Source organism: Neopelma chrysocephalum, unplaced genomic scaffold, assembly GCF_003984885.1.
Source record: "Neopelma chrysocephalum unplaced genomic scaffold, ASM398488v2 Primary Assembly neopelma1_286, whole genome shotgun sequence".
Classification (NCBI taxonomy): domain Eukaryota; kingdom Metazoa; phylum Chordata; class Aves; order Passeriformes; family Pipridae; genus Neopelma; species Neopelma chrysocephalum.
This window is the reverse complement of record NW_020897948.1, coordinates 86823-107237: the sequence shown is the minus strand read 5'-3', so window position 1 is coordinate 107237 and position 20415 is coordinate 86823. Positions and strand designations below refer to the sequence as shown.

Sequence of the window (20415 nt, the reverse complement as noted above, 5' to 3'; positions counted from 1 at the left end):
GGGAAATGCAAGACTCTCCAAAGCTCTGAACTAGAACAGCTAAAACTTTTAATCACTGTTGTTTTGGAGTTTTCTTCATCTATAGGTGTACAGTGCTTTCTTCTCTTACATTTGACTTGCTTTTAAGCTTTGGTTAAACTGAATCACTAAAGGAATAATAAATTTAATATTAGACTTGTCTATGTGTTGATTTTCTTTATGTTGGAGAATGTTCTGTGAGAAAGGAAGTTGCTTTTTTTGCAGAAAGATGAAAAACATGAAAAGGGTTGGAAGTTCTGAAATGCTTTTAAGAAACTTGAGGAAGTAGCAGGTAATTCCCTATTCATCTGAATGGGTAGCATAGATGTCCTATGTGATTTTCCAAGAATGTAGCATTTTTCTGGGCTTGCTTTGATTATTTAGGACCAACTTCTTTACTGCTGCGTTTCATTTTGGTGTAGAACAGCTCTGTTGAAAAGATGAGATTTATCTTTCCATGTGTATTACACACAGCTGTTGAAGTTTATGATCATCTTTGCAGGGTGGTATGCACAGTGAAAATGATTTTGACTTTTTAAACTGGACCTCTGTTTGGTTGTCTGGGCACTTCTTAACATGTACCTAGTCTGGAGCCATTCTGTGTTGTACTTGAGTAAGTGGGAATGACATCCTGATTGGGCAGTGAAAGACTCCTCTGGAGTGTGTGCTTGCAGATTTCTAGGAATAGCATTTTGCTCTGGAGTTTGTAGGGATAACATGGGTAACGTATTATTTTTTTCTTCAAAATGTGGCGTTATATCATGTGCAGTTCTAACTAAAGGGGAAAAAATAGAGGTGTCTGATGGATCTGAAGCTGAGGTTTGGAAACTTCCCTTAAGGAAGTGATTTGCAGAATTTGGCTCAAGATGAAGCTTCACAGGTGATGCCTCTCACCAGGGAGCTCCCCGAGCTGTGGGAGCACTGGATCAGGTGTGTGTGGCTTTTGTCAGTGTAACTGTTGTTCACAGGGGTGTAACACAACCTCAGTTGTGATTTTTACAGGCTGTCTTGAGCAACAGCACTTACCTTGTGCTGCCTTTTCCTTTGAAGCTGCTGTGCTGGGATGTACCCAGTAGCTCTGTTTTCTGTATTTCAAATAGAGTTTGAATTTATTATAACTTTTGGAGTCCATTTCTACTTGGCAAACTGAATTTCTCTGTCTGGAATAGGTTTGTGACTTCCAGACCGTGCTGTAGTTTAATCTGCCAGTGGCAGTCAAGTTGGAGATTGTTGAACTGTCATTATTGCAAGCTGATCTGTAATAAATCCTTTATAAATGAAATGTGATACCTTTATGGAAAGCAGTTTGCTTTAGCTGCTGGTTTTGCTCGGGAAATATTCACTGTCATCTGTAAACCAGAAGGTTCAAATAGTGGACATCAATATTGGTTATCAAGGATGGCTGTGAGGGGTAAATAAGAAATCAATGCATTTTAGAATTTCTGGAACCGTTGGAAAATAGAAAAAATTGAATGTTGCAACAAATGTAAATATTCTTTTGTCGTAAATATTGTTGCAAGTCTAAAAGCTAAACTTATTTTGTGTGTATGAATGGATATAAATAAGGGTGCTCTCTGACAACCCAGGGAAACAACATGAAATGTGGTTTTGAACTGTTGATTTGAATGTGCAGGCTGAATGCAATCGGTGTTCTTGAGTGTAGATGAGGAAGAAAGGAAGGCTGTTAATAAAAATAATACACCCCCAGGTTCTTTCAGTTTAATGACACCAAATGTGTGCTTAGCCTGAGATGAGAGCCTTCGTGCTTGAGCTTAGTAACCCCTGGAGCCGTTCTGTCCCGTGGGGTGGCCATTGCACAGCTCTGGTAAGTGCTGCTGATCCCTGTGCCTGTCCCTGGGAGGGAGCTGGCACTGCCAGCGGGGCAGCTGGGAGTGAGGAAATGCCAGGCTGCTGTTGCAGGGTTGTGTGGAAGTGCAGAACACAAAGCAAGCGTCACAGGCTGAAAGAGGAATGGGGAGAGGGGTCAGGCCTGGGGTGGTTCTGAGTCCAAGGACTAGTTGCTGGTGTTTTCAAAGCTTTTGGGATGGTCACTCCTCTCGGAGGAAGGGCACTGGGATTTTGTGGAGAGAGGTGGAGATGAAAGTCAACTGATACATTTAAGATAAACTATTAAGTTTCTTTTAGAAAGATGCAGTTACTATAGTAAATTACAGTTTATGGTGAAAATGAAAGCAAATTCCAGAAATCTTGCTTTAGGGAGGAAAAGAGAAAATTTGAGCCTATATTATCATAATGAAATTCTGTTTAAAAATCACTGCTAACTGAAGTTGGGGCTAGTTTTCCTAATTGCTGAGGAACTTCACTATTTTTTCTTTCCATTTGGTTTTTTTGTATGTGTGTTTAGGGATGCAGATATGTTAAGCTTTTGATTTTTTTTGATCTTTTCAGATGCAGGCAGGTTTCCAGAGATTTATGCTGCTCAGTAAGTGCATGAGCAGGGTGACTGGGCAAAGTTGCCTAAGTGGGGGCTAAGCAGATCTTCAGGCTTGGCTGAAATGGATGCTGTATCTTAACAGACCAGCTACTCCTCACTCTTGCTGCTGGGATGTCTGTGATCAGGATTTTCTTCTGCTGTTATTCAAGGAATGGATTGATACTGGAGAACATCATACAGTGTTTGGAAAGCCGTGAAGTGAAAAGAAGGTTGTGTGGTCTCTTTGAGGACATCCATAGTAATATAGAAACAATTGCTGGCTGAGGTTCAAGCTGATGTTTTCAGATTAAACATGACTTTTTTTATCCGAGTCTCTTAAGGAGCCATCCTTCTTGATTCTGTCTATAGTTGTTAAAGCCACTTTCTTGTTATCCCCTGAGTTGATGAGGAAGGAGTACAGCTGGTTAGAAGGACAGCTCCTGCTCAGTCCCTGCCAACAGCTGGCCTGGCTGTGCTCTCTTGGGTTTTGGTTGTCATGTGCACCAGCCAGTGCCCTTTGATCTCTGGATGGAGCAAGGAGATACAGTGGGAAAGGAGTCCTTGTGGTTTTAACTTCCCCGGGAGTTCAGCAGAACATCTGGGCTGTGTTTCAAGGCAAATCCTATGCCATTACTAAATCCAAAACAGTGGGATGGGACAGGCTTCTGGGTATTAGGGTACTGAAAGACAAATCCTTGAAAGTGGGGTATTTTCATGATTTTATTGCTCCTGACCTGGAGAAGAGATTGAGGTAGCAGATGAGAGGTGATTGGGTTTGAGAACTTGTATCCCTTCACCCACTGGCTTCATTATGTGGTTTAACAGTTCCTATCTCAGACTCTTCCTTTTTGGAGCCTTTGTAACATGGAATAATTATGTACAGGCTTGTTCTGAGTGCATCTTGAGACCTGCAGTGGTGGTTTCCTCACAGAAAGGGACCACAGCTGATTGGGGATCTAAAGCTTATGGGGAGCTGTTTCTTTGAGGTTGACTTTACCTGATCCTTTCAGCTCTAGTGGAGAGGAAATGTGCCTCCTGTTAGTATAGAAATCTCTGTTGTAGAGGAAAACAGAGGCAAAATGTTGGCAGGGGAGCCCAGACTGGGTATCCTGGCCTTCCTTGTTGTCAAATAACGGGTGTTGTACAAATTTGTAGGGTCGTGTGGAACCGCAGAGTGCGCAGATGTGAGGCTGTGTGAGATGTAAGCTGGTCTGGCATGTGTGGGTGAAGAAAAAACCTGGTACCTGTGACTTCAGATTTAGGAGAAATGTATTTATTAAAGGTAATGGTTTCTTCTGTGAATCTTATTTGGGGCAACTGAATGGAAGATGGATGGCTCCAGCCAGTAGTTTGAACAGTTGACCAGACTCCTTCAAACAAGCCTCTTTGAAAATGCTGGCGTTAAAACAGATGATGATGATGATGACCTTAGTTGAAAGCTGAAGCTGAACTATGATTGTCTTTACCTAAAGCTTTGCTAATTCTTACTGAGTGCTGGTTTGTGCTGCCACCATCACTGGAGCATCTGAGTGCTGTGCACTGGTGTATTAAGTGACGTCGTTAACATCTGTCCAGGGCAGGTTGCAGACTGGGATGTCCAAGGGATTAAAGCTTGTGCAATAGAAGTTCATCTCTTCAAGATAAATATTTACACCCTGCAAGTATGAGAAAGCCATGGGATACTCGAGTACTAGAAAGACCGAACAAATAATTGCTTATTTTCCAAACTCCAAAGGAACTTCTCTATGAAGTGTTCCCATTTAAAGCATTTGTTAGAGCCCTCAAACTCTCCAGTCTCTGTAATGTTTTGATGCTTGAAGGTTTGCCTTCTGAATTCCGTTTTGACAATTAGAGCTGTTCCTCGAACAGAAGCGGCCGCAGTTCCATGTGCAGTAAAACGTAGTTATCCCCGGTCACAGGCTGATGTTAAGGTTTTTCGGAAGAGAGCAGGGCAGAGCACGGGGGCTCCGTGGTTTCCGTGGGCGAGCAGGGGGTCCCTGCAGGCGGGGGGGGCTCTGGCGGAGCTCCCACCACGCGGGGCGAGTCTCGGCCTCTCCGGGGTCCCTGTCCCTGACCCTGCGCGGGGCTGCGAGCGCCGGCCCCGGGGAAGGGGCTCCTCTGCTGGAGGAGCAGCACCGGGGCAGAGGGACGGGCCCTGCGGGGGGAGCGGGAGCGGCAGGCACAGCCCGGCAGGAATAGGTGGATACAGGAGCCGAGGGACGGCGGCGGGGCGAGCCGGGGGGCGCGGCGGGCTCTCTCTGTGCCCGGGGTCGCGGCGGGCTCTGTGTGTGCCCGGGCGCTGTGTGTGCCCGGCGCCCCGCGCTGCCCGTGCGGGTCCGTGCCCGCAGCGCCGGTACCGCGGGGCCCCGCCCCGGCCGGGCCGCGCCCCTGACGCTCCGCTCCGCTCTGCTCTGCTCTGCCCGCAGATGGCCGCCTGCGTGTCCCGGGTGGAGCTGTCCGTGTCCTGCCGCAGCCTCCTCGACAAGGACCTGCGCTCCAGGTCGGACCCGCTCTGCGTCCTGCTGCAGGACGCGGGGGGCGGCCGCTGGGCTGAGGTAAGAGTGGCCCCGAACGCGCCGGGTCTCCCCCTTTCCATCCCGCGGGTTTTCCCAGCCGAGTGCGTGACACGTTGCATTGGGATTTTCAGTTGGTGAGCAGTCCCATTGCCCACGCTCAAACCTGCAGTGGTTTCCTTAGTCGCTCGCTCTTTAGCTCAGAGTTGCATCAGGAGGTTCATTTGCCTGTTCCAGTATAACCTGTCCCAGAGCACACACTCCCGAATACAGTGTTTCACCAGCTTTTTCCCCCTCATTGTCAGAATTTTCCCATACATTAATGTTTACTTTCCAATGCTATTTCCTTTCCTGGTGAGCCATCAATCAGCCCGGTTCATCTCCCAACACGAGGCATGGTCGGGCATGTGTGGCCTTGCTGGTGCCTGTGTTCACCTGGTGCAAGTAAAAAGCTGTGTGGGACAATGTGTGCTTCTTCCTCGCCATCAACAGCTCTGCTCCTGTGTGTTTGTGCAGCTGGATCGCACGGAGAGGATCAAGAACTGCCAAGACCCTGAATTCTGCAAGAAACTGGTTGTGGATTACTACTTTGAGAAAGTGCAGAAGCTGAAATTCGGCGTGTACGACATCGATAACAAGACCTTTGATTTAAATGACGACGACTACCTGGGAGGGATTGAGTGCACACTGGGACAGGTATGTGGAGGTGTGTCAAATGATCTACAAAGAAGCAGCAAGAGTTGGGTATATTATGAAAAATTAGGTGAAAATCTGCTTTATCAAAGGCTTTGACACATTCAAATTTGAAAACACACTGTTAAACATGTTAGTTTGTGTTACTGTTGAACATAGAAAAATCATTGTGTCAATCACAAAGTGAAGGTTAGAAATACACATGATGTGTAATTAGTGGCTTAATTTAGGAGACACTTGTAGCACCAAAGGCAGTTTGGGAGTAAGGAAGCAAGAAAGCTTGGAGAGCTCTCATGGAGCTTCTTTTGCACAAAGGGACCATCAGGCAGTAAATTTGAGGAAATAAGACTACTGGAGATTCTGTACTTGTTTCCTGAGGAGAGGTTTGTATGGTGACGTAGCAGAAGAAAAGTGGGGCTCACATTTATTAAAGAAAGACTCAATAAATTTAATACTATTTTCTGGTTTTTGTAGCTTTTTGGCTACCTGTGATATCAATGCCTCTTGTGTCACAGTGGCAGCAAAAATAGATGGTTACAGTTAACTTTGGAGATGTGTTTGTGGGCATCTTACAGTTAACTTTAAAGGTGTGTTTCCTGGATAGTGAGAGAAGATAACTTTCAGACTGTATAGCCATTCAGAAGCACAAACTGATGTCTGTCACTGTTGGCAATGCATTTAAATCTTCTTAGAACTTTTAGGAGAGTTTGAAAATTTTGCACCTGAAGAATAATTCTTTGCCCTCTGTCTAACTTGATATTTAGATTATCTGTCTTTTAACCTTAGGTTGTGTCCAGCTCTGTGTTCACCCGACCGCTGGAATTGAAGCAGGGAAAGCCAGCAGGGAAGGGCACTATTACGGTAAATAAGGGTTTTGTGGGAAAAACTCTTTCATATATTGGCTGGGACAAAGCAGCAATTCTGGCTTTGTGTTAAGAGTTTCTTTCATGGACAAAGTATGAGCAGAACTCTGATCTCTTGTTTAATTTTTTTTTACCCCTAAATTTCTGTGGCACAGATTTCAGCAGAGGAGATTAAAGATACCAGGGTTGTGTACCTAGAAATTGAAGCCCAAAACTTGGACAAGAAGGTATTGACTTTTTTTAAATTATATTGCATGCTTCTGTAGGAGTTACAGTTTGTGCCTTTTGTCCAGGAACCTCTCTGTGTTTGCAGGCATTCAGCTAAGACAGTAATCCATGTGTGAGCAAAGGCTCACTGTGTTTTGTTACTTACAGTGCAGTTAACTGGAGACACAATTTCGTGTTGGAAACCACAATGTCAAACCAGAAGCTCAGTTGCCAGGTTTAGGTTTTGGGGCATTAATTTGGCTTTGGAACATTCTGTATATTAATAGAGTTTGGCTGCATAATTGTCTCCGCTGAGTACTGTAGCTGTAAACTGATCTTTCTGTATTTTCATTAAAGAAGAAAAGGTGGAAATTTAGGTGTGCTGCTCATTGTTATTTGAAACCAAAGACCAATCCAGGGATTTAGTGACCTAACTTCTCAGTCAGCAAAATGATGTGATTTATATAGTGACAAACATGGTCTGAGGGGGCGGTCTTGGAACTGGAACTGATAAATTCTGATGATTTATAAAGTGCAGCAGTTTGAAAGAGAAAAATAAAAGTGACGAAAGAAAACAAATGTATAGTTTGTTTGACTTTGTGCTTTGTTTGAAGTGTTGTGTACTGATTAGCCAACTCTTTACTCATTTTGGATAAAATGTGATGACTTCTGCTGGGTTTTTGTTTGCAGGATTTCTTAGGTAAATCAGATCCGTTCCTGGAGTTTTACAAGCAGGGTGATGCTGGAACGTGGCAGCTCGTGTACAGATCAGAGGTAGTATTTCCACACAGTGTTTTTCCTGAGATGATCAGACAGTTTATTCCTACTGAGAGTGGGAGTCCCACTCCTGGTCATGCTTTGCACCAGGTTTGCAGAGAAAGTTGTACCCTATAAAAAGGAATTCTGCTAACTGAGCCTGCAGCAAATTCTTTATTTGCTGCCTGTTTACTGGATGAAGCTGCTGAGTGAGGAGCCTGACCACAGACACCAAGTGAGGAGAGTGACTCTCCTCCCTTTTCATGGTGTTGAGCTGTTAGGTTGTCTTGGCTCTCAAATTGAACTTAACCCTGAACATCTGTCTTTTATTTCTGGCAGAGCTGTTGCTTGGCTCTCGACACATGTCAGGGTTGAACTGACTGAGGCTGTTCTGAGCTTGCCATGCAGAGCCCTCATATCATGTTTCTTAGTGACTTGCATGCTGCATCCCTCACATGACATTATGCTGAAATTTTTTTAAGGTGATCAAGAACAACTTAAATCCATGCTGGAGGAAGTTCAGTGTTCCCTTGCAGACGTTCTGTGGTGGAGATTTTAATAAACCTATCAAGGTACAGCCTTCAGGAATTCTCTTTGTTTGTTGTTACAAGTCATCTGTTCTCTGTTGATGCTAACTGTGAGTTATCAGGCTGTCTAGTCATATTTTAATTTTTAGATTGCCTTTCTAGAATTGTAGCGTGGCAGGTAAGTGATCGTATTCTGTTAAGTATGTCTGTATGAAAATATTATGAGTTTTCAAATTGAGAAGTCAGGAGATGCAGAAGTGACACAATTTCTAATGATTAGTCACAAGAAGAATTACAACTGTTTTTTCTTTTCACTATTCTTTCCAGGATTTCAGGTTGGGCTTCAGTGGTGGTGTCTTGTTTGGTTTTGATTTTTTTTTTCTTGGGGTTTCTACCACTGTTTCTGAGTTAACTGAGAAGCTCACAGATGTTGGACAAGCTTGACTGCCTTGGGACACTGACACTGAGAGGACCTTAAGGCATCTGTCACATTTGTCCATTCATGAGACTGGCAGGCTTCTCCCAACTCTCTTTTTACCTATTTCAAGTAGAAATCTAGTTTTGAGTCAGAACTGCAATCCCCTGTGTTCTGGTACATGGTGACTAATTCTCTCTGGTCCTGGCTTACGGAGGTGGTGGCAGAACAATGACGTCTTTTCATATGTTTCTACCAAAGAAAGTCTGATAGCAACTTAATTTGTTATTCTTTCTTCTAAGCAATGCATTGATAATAAAGGCATTTCAATTAATAGATAGTTGTGTGTGAATATAGTTCCTCTCTGCTTATCCAACACCTAAATACTTTGCATTTGCAGAATCTTCCTGTTTCATCCAGTCTTTGAAGATATCTCATGCTGGAAGCTTGGTCTGGAAGGTTTAGCAAAAAGCATGCATGCTAATGTTGTTTCTTGTGCAGTGTGGCAGGTCCAAAGAATTACTGAGGGTATTAACCTGGAAATAGGTGTTCAGGTGTGCTGGGCTTACAGATGAGTGGCAGTGCTCTAAGTGGTGTTCATGGGCTTTTATGGCTGAGGAATCAACAGTCTTAGGTCAGAGAAATCTCCTCTTGGTCCAAGAGCGAGCAGCAGATGTGTGAAGGAGAGGGCTGAGAGAGGCATGTTTGTCAGAACTGGCACGACATGGCATGGTTTGTTCTGTTATGTGGGCCTGTGTTTGCTATAGTCCAAAAATATTTGTGTTGTTGTTTTGTTTTGTTTGTTTTCCAGAAGCTTTCTGTGCTTTGAAGTTCACTTTGGAGTGACCTGCTTCTTCAAAAGGATAGATTTTTGCTGTTAGTTCATTTGAGCCAAAACTCTCAATGCATGTGCAAATAGTCTGTTAAGTTTCCCAATGCAGCTGTGAAAAAGGATTAAACTGTTCTTGTCTTTAACAGGCTGGGGAATTCAGTCAGTCAGGGTGACAGGCAGATGTTTCACTAGCACTAACACTAAGGAATATAATATTGCAGTGGTGGTTTATTTTTCATCTGGCATTTGTTCCTCTGAACCTCTTGTTTGAGGCTTCACAAAATTTACATAGGAGCAATTATGTGTGAAATACTGGTAAAAGGAGAACTTGAACTTCAGCACAGTGGGAACAGCCATTTTGGTGTATCCCCTAAACATCAGCTTTTGCCAGCTGTGTGTGAGGATTAGGTACTGAATGTGTGCGTGCACATAAAGCTTTTGATCAAATGCTGCCTAGTATTATGGTAATTCTTTCTTCATTGCAATGCAGAGTGATGTTCTCCTTGTTCTGTGTTAAGAACAGCTCAGATTTGTGACACAGCCTAATCTTTGTGACAGTTTTGTTAAAAATAAGGGCAAGTGAAAGCAGCATCTCACCCCCATAGTTATTTAAATGGAAATAGCAAATGTAGCAAATAGAAGTAGCAAAATTGAAATTTGTGTGTTGGTGCTCACAGGTTTGATGGCAGATAACTCAAAAGCAAAACCATTTTCTGTGAGTTTTGAAAGTTCCTCCTGTAGACAAAAGGGACCTTTTACCTGCTGATAGTATGAATATTGGACAGTTCATTTGCAAAGAAATATTAGTCAGTAAAATAATCCTGTACAGTGCCCTGCAGGATTGGAGGGTTCTGTTTGCAGCAGCAGCAGCACTCTTTGGGCTGCCCACATTGAATCTTGTCTGGTTTTAGAAAACCCTTGCCAGAAGAGGTTTGTTTTCAGCCATAGTGTGCTGTCAGCTAATCCAGCTCTCCTGGCGTGGCTGTGAGGGGGAGCGGGAGCAGGAGAGAGGGGAGAGGAGCTGTGTGGAGGTGGCAGCTGCTGAATTCCCTGCAGCTCTCCAGGCGTACTGATGTGGAAGAGATCCTGCCCTGGGAATCTGCACCTTGGCTTCTGCACCAGAGCCTCCTTCCTTGGCCTCCCTGGCATGATCCAGTTGCTTTGGGGTGATGTGCAAACACAAAGTTGTAGAGAGAGGCTGAGTGGAGTTCAGGCAGGAGGGGTGGGAGCTGCTTTGTGATGGAGCATGCAGAAGGGAGTGGAGTGGGTTGGAAAGGATGAAGGGGAGAAGGGGGCACAGTCACTGTGGTATCTTGTTTCCCCAATAAGGCACTGAAGGATGATTTGCTGCTTCCTGTTTAGGTGGCTACATTAGGCCATAATTGACCTGGCTGTTTGTACAGGTTTTCCAGTTATACCAGTGGAAGATCCCTAGTAGATCCAAATAGTCTCAAATTCAGGTATCTACCCATTGAATTTTATGTCTTTATCCCATCTTGTCTCATTGTCTTGAGGAGAAAGCTGTCCCTGTGGTTTATACTGGAGTGACATCAATTTCTGGATTACTAAAGGCAAATCTTGGAAAGAGAGCAGATCTTGAATCTGTGTGGCATGTGAGCTTCAGCAGGGGAGCAGCCAGCTGCTTGTGACTGTTCCTTAGTTGACTGCTTCTGGAATTACTTGTCTTCTACAGTTGTGTGCATGGAGTGTGTTAGAAATGCTCTTCATCAGTGGTTTCATGGGGAGCTACTGACAACATATCTCACCATGGTTGCTGTAAGCCACAGTTAATAGTATATTTTTGCTTGTAAATGCATTGCTCTTTTGCATTATCTAGTTCTGAAGCTTTCATGCTGATTTAAACATGACTGGTTATTAATGAAGTACTTATCATTTGGTTTGTATAAGATGCAGAAAAAGACAGACTTACTGTTCCGTGGAAATTGCAATTTCCTTGTAAATTGATGCTATTGTTGGACAGAAAAAAGAGCATATTCAGAAAGTGCTTAGATAACGAAGATTTAATTGCTTCTTCCCATTACTCCAGTAATGGAGTCTTGTCCTGAATGATCTCACATTTATACATCTGGACTGTGGAATGTTGGGGTTTTTTTTAAGGTTTCTTTTAAATTTTTATTTATTTATTAATTTAATCTTTTCCATTTAAATCAGGGAAAGATTTTATTTAAAATTTTCACCGTGCATGCTTTTAAACGGATGAGGAAGTGAACATTTTTGAGATTCGCTCTGGGTGTGTGTCTTTACTCCTGGGTTTCAGTTAGTGGTGTGGCCAACACCTCCAGTTCTGCTGGAATGGGGGAGTTCAGCAGCACTGCTGCGAAGGTGGGACAGAGGAGATGGGCTGGGGAGCAGCAGCTGGTCCCCCTAACACAGGACACCCATGCCCTACTCCCTCCTCTCCTGCAGGAGCAGTGTCCATGCCCTGCTCTGTCCCTGCAGGAGCAGTGTCCCTGCCCTGCTCTGTCCCTGCAGGAGCAGTGTCCCTGCCCTGCTGTCCCTGCAGGAGCAGTGTCCCTGCCCTGCTCCGTCCCTGCAGGAGCAGTGTCCCTGCCCTGCTCCGTCCCTGCAGGAGCAGTGTCCCTGCCCTGCTCTGTCCCTGCAGGAGCAGTGTCCATGCCCTGCTCCTTCCCTGCAGGAGCAGTGTCCATGCCCTGCTCCCTTCCTGCAGGAGCAGTGTCCATGCCCTGCTCCCTTCCTGCAGGAGCAGTGTCCATGCCCTGCTCTGTCCCTGCAGGTTCTGTGTCCATGCCCTGCTCTGTCCCTGCAGGTTCTGTGTCCCTGCCCTGCTCTGTCCCTGCAGGAGCAGTGTCCCTGCCCTGCTCTGTCCCTGCAGGAGCAGTGTCCATGCTCTCTCTCTCTGCAGGTGCAGTGTTTGGACCACGACAGCGATGGCTCCCATGACCTGATCGGTGCGGCGCAGACGACGCTGGCGCAGTTGCAAACGGCCGGACCCGGGTCCCTGGTGAGCTTCTCCAGCCCCTGCTGGCTTAGTCCACACTTGAGGCTTTCACAAGCCCTTTTTAACAGTGATCTCAGGGATACACTGTGAGTTGTTGCCTCCAAACATGAATATTTCTGTTTGTATTCTTATATTACTAAACCAACATCTGGGAAGAATGGTGTGGGAATTACATTTCTTTATTTTCTTTGGGTTCTGATACAGTTCCTATTTCTAAAGGCTTCCTCGAACCTGTTGTCTGCTGATTGCCAGCCACTTTTCCCAGCTGTTCATCCTGCTTTGTCCTCTTCTGAGTCCAGTGGAAATAAAAATGCTTTTTGATGCTGTAACAGATGAGTCCAGAGGCACAGCTTGGCTTGGATAGTGTTTGTGCTGGTCACCCTCACAAGTGCTCTGGTGGCCTTGCCAGCTAACAGAGAGCAGGAGTCCTTCCAAGGGACACTCTTCTTACCTTGTCTTGGTCATCCAGTCCAGAATAAATTGAGTTGCATGCTGGTGCTGCTGGTTTTGGTCTGTTGTCTGCAGTGAAACCTGATATCTCATTCTCATGGGGATGTCTCACCTGAGTTCAAGCAGATGTGTTGCATGCAGGACATAGCCCAAGACTACTCCATGTGCCAGCCAGCTTGATTTTTGTGGTCATAATCCAAAAGCTGGTGGAAGGTTCTTGCCTTTTTCCCTGGCCTGTGTGAATTCAGAACCAATGTGAGAGAAACTAAGCAGTTAAACACTGCCACTGGGAACCTGTGGCCTGGCTTTTTTGACCTCCCCACCCCAAGATTTTGCCTCCTCTGCCCAGTTCTGGTGGCAAAAGTATCCCATTTAGTTCATCAGATTGCAGCCAAAGTAGTTACAGACCTTTTTAAAATTAAATTTCTGAATTCTGCTGGGTATTTGGGTAACTCTGAAATTGTGTGATGTGTGACACTGTTCTGTTTCCATAATTTGCTCTGCTGTAAGTGCAGATATTTTGGAACTTGATTCTTCCCTGCTTACTTTCTGTAGGTGGAATTTGAATGCATTCATCCTGAGAAAAAACAAAAGAAAAAGAGCTATAAAAACTCTGGCATTATTAGGATAAAATCCTGCAAGGTAGGAAGATTTTTGTTGGGTTTTATTGCTTTTTTGTATCCTGATCATAATGAAATGAGTAGGTGTAACACAGTCTGTCTGTTCCTCTAGATTGAGACAGAATATTCGTTTCTGGACTATGTGATGGGAGGCTGCCAGATTAACTTCACAGTGAGTTGTTTTCCCTCTGCCTGTCTTGGTGGATGACAGGATGAGCACTGAGGTTGTGTACTTCTGTTGGCAGTGTGAATGACTGCAAATGCATGTGAGTTTGCAGTGATGAAGTCTACAAAACCCAAATGATATTATATTTTTACTTTTTGTGATCAAGTAGCACTTTAATGGAGCTCAGACTTCTTAAACTTCCTTTGAGAAATTGGTTCAGTCTGTCAGTGGAAGGGATTGCTCCTGCTTAAAAATGCAGTGGGAAAAGGGGTGCAGTTTTGTGTGCCTGTTCCTGTGTAGAGCTGCTGGATTTCTGGATGTGGTTAGTTCTTCTGTTTGCTTGTGGTGACGTATCAGTGACTTGCTGCCATCATCTCGACTGATTAGGTGGGTGTAGACTTCACTGCCTCCAATGGAGATCCCAAGTCACCAGATTCTCTTCACCACATCAGCCCAGATGGGATAAATGAGTACCTGATTGCCATCTGGAGTGTGGGAAGTGTAGTCCAGGATTATGACACGTATGTAATGATCCTGAGTGATCCAGTCACCTCACTAAAACTGTGTCACAGCAGATCAATGCTCATAGTTTGTTCCACACCTGTAACATTTTAATGACTGAGGGGCTGCCTTCCCTTGGGAGATCCCTTAAGGAGCTGCTCCTGTTTCCTCTTGCTTGTCAGTGCCAGGGAGGGCAATGGCAGCCCTTCATAATTTGGCATCTTTGCTTGGCTCCTGCTCTGCCCTGGGTCCCTCTGTACTGCTGCTTTAGCTGGTCACCGCTCCCTTGTTGCTGATGGTGCATTGCAAACATGAATGTCTTATTTGATTCAATGGGAATATGTTTGTCTGCTCTGTCCTGTGACCAGGCTGGGGTGGGGTCTGGCTTTTCTCCTGCTACTTTGGAATCTCCTGAGACTCCTGTGGGGTGCTATGCTGAAGGAAATTCTGTAACTGTCAAGCCAAAGCCTGAATCCCTTGGGTACCTACCTGGTGCCTGACCGGGGGCAGTCAGATGATGGACCAATTCCTTGTAGCAGGAATTCAGTCTTGGTCTCCAGCTACTTTCTTAGAATAAAACAGAAGAATGAGTTACTAAAGAATTGCTCTTTCTCATTTCTTGTTGTTGTCCTTTCTTTCCAGGGACAAGCTGTTTCCTGCATTTGGGTTTGGGGCTCAGGTTCCTCCCAACTGGCAGGTAGGGCCTTCATAACACTGTGCACTTGCTCTGTCTGTGTTTGCATTCCCTAACTGATTGTCATGTCCCCTTTCTCAGGTATCTCATGAGTTTGCTTTGAACTTCAACCCCAGCAACCCTTATTGCCCAGGTGAGGACACCTCTTTGTTAATAATGTCCCCGAGAGGGGCAGATGTTCAAAGTGCTGTGTTTATTTCATAGCTGGTGACAATCAGATGCAGCACTGCTGCACTGAGGCTTGGGGCAAACTAGATTTACTCTCACCTGGTTGCTGACAAGAGCAGATGTGTGTTGTTGCAGACTTCAGTGCAGGGGTTTAGGTTTAATTTGATTGTTAGTCCATACTGAAGTTTTTGTTGCTTCAACTTGGTTACTTCTGCTAGGTTCCAGGTGGCAGTGGATTGAGCTCAGCAATGTGCCTGTGCTCATCACACTTCCAGAGCCACCATGTGCTGAGGCTGTTAGAAACCAGGGTTACTTCACCAGCAGTGTGGAGATATGGGCATATGTTTGACTGCTCTCTTTTAAAGTTTGTCTTAAAAGCTTGGGGTTTTTTGTAGCCATGTTCTTCAGTGGAGGTTGTTTGGGCTTATGTTGGGTTTGCATGGCAAGGTTTTGGTAGTGGGGGCTGCAGAGGTGGCTTCTGTGAGAAGCTGCTGGAAGCTTCCCCTGTGTCCAATGGAGATGATGCCAGACGGCTCCAAGACAGACCCACCACTGGCCAAGTCCAAGCCCATGAGTGATGGTGGCAGCACCTCTGGATAACAGATTTAAGAAGGGGGTAAAAACCTCCAGTGTGGCAGCGATCGGAAGGAAGGAGCAAGAGTATGTGAAAGGAACAACTCTGGAGACTCCAAGGTTGGTAGAGAAGAAAGAGGTGCTCCAGGTGCTCAAGCAGAGATTCCCCTGCAGCCTGTGATGAAGACACAGGGCCTGTGCCCCTGCAGCCCATGGAGGCCCCACCTGGAGCACTGTTCCAGCACTGGTGACCCTGTGGAAGGGGCCCATGCTGGAGCCATCTGTTTCTGCAGGACTGCACCCCATGGGAAGGACCCACACTGGGGCAGTTCACGAAGGTCTGCAGCTCGTGGGAAGGACTCATGCTGGATGAGTTCATGGAGTACTGTCTCTTGTGGGAGCAACCCCACACTGGAGCAGAGTTTGAGTGAGAGGAGTTCTTCCTTTGAGCGAGGAAGGAGAGGCAGAGATGACTTGTGAACTGACCACAAGTCTCATTCCCCTGTGCCCCTGATGGGGAGGAGGGAGAGAATTTGAGAGTGAACTTGAGCCCAAGAAAGAGGCAGGGGGAAAGTGTTTTTAAGATTTAGTTTTTGCTTTAATTTATCCTACTCTGATTTGATTGGTAACAAATTCACCTGATTTCCCCAAGCTGAGTCTGGTCTGCCTGTGACAGTGAGTGGGGGTCTCCTTGTCCATATCTCGACCCATGAGCCTTTTGTTGTATTTTCTCTCCCCATCCAGATGAAGAGTGGGGTAATAGAATGGCTGTGGGGGGCACCTCACAATCAAGCCAGGGTCACTCCACCAGCAGTATTTAAGGGCTCCTCCCTATGCTAGATTATGACCTTTAAGGACTAAGGTCTCTCCCAGCATGCAGAGACACAGAATTGTTCTTGAACAAGCATTTTTCACTCAGTTGTTCTCTCTGGTCTTAGGCCAGTAAAAAGTGGAATTTGAGATTCGGTGTTAAAATCTAGGCATTTCCTCAGTCAGCTCAGCGTTGTCTGCTTCCCTGGGATCTGGGTCTGTGCTCTCTTAGGGTCCCTGTGGAGCAGTTTTGAGAGGTACCACCCTATAACCAGATGGTGGGCAATGCGAGCAGCAGTGGCAAATGAAGCTACATTGATACAAACCAGGAACAGGCCAATTTAGGTGGATCCAGAGAAGAATATGTACCATTTAAAATCAGACTTTAAAAAAAAATTTGTTTAGTTAACCTGAGAAAAGCTTCTCATGTAGAAGAACCTTAGGGATTTTTATTTCTGTTACAGAAATGTTTGAATCCTGAGTCAGAGATTGTAATCTAACCTCCACACAAGGAATAGGAAAAGTTACTGTTCCAGAGAGCTTCTGACCTTGTTGTCTAATTAGACCGTAAGCAATTAAACAAGGCAAATTGGTTGACAAGGTAGAAAGGACAAGGTAAACATAGTCCTGCCCCTGATCTTCATGTCCCCAAGTTATCTCACTTGTGTTGGTGACCAACAGATCCAGTCAGGCAGTCCCTCTGGTAGGGCTCTTGATTACCTGGGTCAAGAGGTTGCCCTCCATGCATTCCAGAGGTCTCCTGCATTGCCTACAGCTCACTGTGCTGCTTTCCCAGCAGATGCCAGGATGGCCCCAGTCCCCCAGGAGGACAAGGGCCGGCGAGTACGATGCCGTAGCTGGAGCAGGAAGGCTTCATCAACAGGCTCCCCTTGATCAGGGGGCCTGTAGTAGACCCCAACCACAAAGTTCCCTTTGTTGTCTCAGTCTCTGATTTTTACTCACAGGCTTTTGAGCTGCTCATGGTTGTTCTTCAGAGGCGGCTCTTCACACTCAATCCACCTCTTGATGTAGAGAGCAACTCCTCCACCTCTCCTTCCTCCCCCGACCCTTCTGAACAGCCTGTAGCCATCCGTTCCTGTACTCCAGTCATGGGATTTGTCCAGTGTTACCAAGTTTCAGTAATGGCAACAAGGTTGTAGTTTCCAGCAGCACGGTGGCTTCCAACTCCTCCTGCTTGTTACCAGTGCTGAGTGCACTGGTGTGAAGGCACCTCAGCTCGGCTGACGACCGTGTCACCTTCCTTAATTCCTTTGAGATCATTTTCTGGTGTTTCCCTGTTGGTTTTATTACCTTAGGAGTTCCTGGCTCATCTCTATAAGAGTAGGAGTGTGTTGCACACTTCAGAGTCAGCGGGGTATAGATGCACTTCAGCTGGGCTATGGATTTCACCCCCAACACTGGCATGCCACCTCTAGGCTCATCTCTGCTGAGCCTGCTCTTATCCCCTCCCTCCTTCAAACCTAATTTAAAACCCTCTCAGTCAGCCTTACCAACTCACAGGCCAGAATCCTGAGCTTTGTGATGTTAGAGGCACAAAGAGTGACATGTGAAGAATGTAGAATGGGGCAGAAATGTGCAAATCTGATCTCTGCAGCTGTCCACTGGTTTCATCTCTGTGCTTCTTGTATTTCCTGTTATCTTGCTGCTTATTTGCCCTTCAGGAGTTCACAGCTGTGTGACTTATCCTTTATTTAATAATACTTGTAAAATAATGGCTGGAAAAACTGTGGGGCTCTTGTGGCTCTTACTTCCTTGTGTTGCAGGGATCCAAGGAGTAGTGGATGCCTACCGCCAGATCCTGCCTCAGATCCGACTCTACGGGCCCACCAACTTCTCTCCCATCATAAACCACGTGGCGAGGTTTGCAGCACACTCCATGCAACAAGGAACTGCTGCAGTGAGTGCAAGGCCTTTACTATGGATCTGCTTTGGGTTGATGTTTCTGTTTTCCATGTTTATGATGGGATAGAATGGAACAGTAAAGCGATGTTATCTTCCTTCCTTAGAATCCCAAGTTTGGTTCTCTGTTTCCAACCCACAGAGAGGCTGTTGGTGCTCTCTTGGTCCATACTGATAGGAACCTAAACTGGGTAGACTTGGACATTAGTGTCATTGCTCAGGTCACATTTCCTTTGCTCTGTCCCAGTTTGCTGGCACTGTGCTCACAGTACAGGGGTGCTGTGTTGGCTCTTACACCAGCTGGACTCTGGCAGCAGTTGCCTCACTCTGATCTCTCTATGTGCATTCTCTGTAGGGGAATATATAGAGGGGCTCCAGATGTTTTGTGCCAAACAGTTTTACTCTCAAGAATGTCCACAAAGACCTCCTCCGAGAAACTATCAGAGGGCTTGACTGTCCCACAGTGGTGCAGGGAGCCTGAGAACTGTTCCACTGGTGTGCTGACTGCAGAGTGCCTGCCCTGCCCTGGGGTTGTGTGGCAGGGCTCACTCGTGGGCTTCCACGGGCACTCTTAAAATTCAACTTTGTTTCTTTAAACTTTGTTCCTTTTTTTAAGGGTGAAGGAGTTGGATTTCCTGATGCATTTTAACTGATTCCAGTTTTGACAGACCAATGAGAAGGAATTTTGGCATACACTCTGCTACTTGTTTTATTGTGTGGCTGTGTCAGTATTTTTGGTGCTACTTATGTTTGTGTGTATATTGAATGCATTTCCCACACTGTGAGGCACTTGGGCTAGGGAGATCCATTTCTTACATTTCTGAGAGTATTTTTTAGCCTTCACAACACTTTGAGGGGATCTTCTCAATTTTCCTTATCTCTACTTTTTTTTTCCTTGTCTCTACTTTTTCTTTCAGATTGAAAGCTAACTATTTAAATAAAGAATCTATCAGCAGTGGGGTACAAAAGTAGTAACCCTTGTGTTACCTGTGTTTTGGAATTGGAAATGTAGTTTTCTCTTATTTTCATTGTGTTCCCCTCATTTTAAGCCTGTAGATAGCCACTATAAAACACCAGTTGCTCATTTCAGAACCAGGTACTAAACCTTAGTTTCTGGAGAAGGGTGGAAGTTTTAAACACTTTGCCACGGTAATGAGTGTGAGGTACTTCTTTCTTTCTAGAAAAGCTCCTGTATTCTTCCCCTCAGTTATCTCTAGAGTGTCTTTGTCTCGTGTTATTCGTCATTGGTGTGTTTTGAGATTTCTGATACTTAGAATACTTATAATTTAAATTATTAGTAACAAAAAAAAAAGAAGGCTTTTTGAGTTACACTGCAGGGATATTAAATAGCTTTAGCCTTTCTGAGACGTCAGTCAGTAAAACAGCACCCATTGGTGAATTTTGTATGTGTAGATTTAGTAGTACTTTTCATCTCTAATACTTTTTGCCAATTGATGTAACTGTTCTTTATAAATTGAACTTAATCCTCTATCTTTTTTCTAGTACAGAGGAAATCTGAAGTGCACACAGAAAATAGTTAGGCATAGGAAAAATGGGGATAAACATAAGTTTCTTTTGTCTTATCAACAGCAACATTTCATTTCTTTCTTAGCAAAGAGATTGCTGTATTTGCCTTCAGTTATGTGAGCTTTGGTGTTGAAATACCTAACCGGGGACTTTCTTATGTTTTTCAGCACTATTATATCTTGCTGATCATCACAGACGGAGAGATCACTGACCTGGACCAAACCAGGCAGGCCATCGTCGATGCCTCCAAGCTGCCCATGTCCATCATTATCGTGGGCGTTGGCGAAGCCGATTTCAAAGCAATGGAGTTCCTTGATGGAGACAATGGTGTCCTGAGGTCTGTGACAGGAGAGCCAGCTGCACGGGACATCGTGCAGTTTGTGCCCTTCCGGCAGTTCAGAAATGTAAGTTGTTTTTAAAGGCAGAAGAGTCCTGGAGCCAGTATCCATACATGCTAGAAGTGACCCCGCTGTTGGCAGGGCAGCAGGCTGCGTGCTCAGTGCTGCCCGTGCTGCTCGTTCCCAGTGAGGGCTGAGGGGTTTGCCCCTGTGTTCACAGCAAGTGCCTCTCGCTCTTGCAGCGTTCTCAAAGAGCCCTCGTGGTATCATTGATTCCGTGGGTTATCTCTTGGCTGTCGCAGGGTTAAAGGGATGCAAACATTTAGGCAAGGAACTGAGATCATGTTGTCAGTCTCTGATGCTGAGTCCCACGAGTGATTGAAGTTGGGATCAGTCTTCCCTGCTGTTGA

The 20415-nt window shown here is 45.3% G+C and overlaps 1 protein-coding gene across 3 annotated transcripts in view; it reads left to right on the top strand.

The window, feature by feature from the left end:
- The window catches only part of CPNE1 (copine 1), a 48939-nt gene that overhangs the window by 26953 nt on the left and 1571 nt on the right, over positions 1 to 20415 (top strand). For all 3 annotated transcript variants that reach the window (XM_027704688.1, XM_027704687.1, XM_027704686.1), the window contains 14 exons: positions 4879 to 5007; positions 5482 to 5661; positions 6445 to 6519; positions 6677 to 6748; positions 7419 to 7502; positions 7967 to 8056; positions 12143 to 12241; positions 13244 to 13330; positions 13421 to 13480; positions 13862 to 13995; positions 14618 to 14672; positions 14751 to 14802; positions 18005 to 18138; positions 19835 to 20071. In XM_027704688.1, the coding sequence (XP_027560489.1) occupies positions 4879 to 5007; positions 5482 to 5661; positions 6445 to 6519; positions 6677 to 6748; positions 7419 to 7502; positions 7967 to 8056; positions 12143 to 12241; positions 13244 to 13330; positions 13421 to 13480; positions 13862 to 13995; positions 14618 to 14672; positions 14751 to 14802; positions 18005 to 18138; positions 19835 to 20071 (1488 nt within the window). The remainder of the gene's footprint in view (positions 1 to 4878; positions 5008 to 5481; positions 5662 to 6444; positions 6520 to 6676; positions 6749 to 7418; positions 7503 to 7966; positions 8057 to 12142; positions 12242 to 13243; positions 13331 to 13420; positions 13481 to 13861; positions 13996 to 14617; positions 14673 to 14750; positions 14803 to 18004; positions 18139 to 19834; positions 20072 to 20415) is intronic.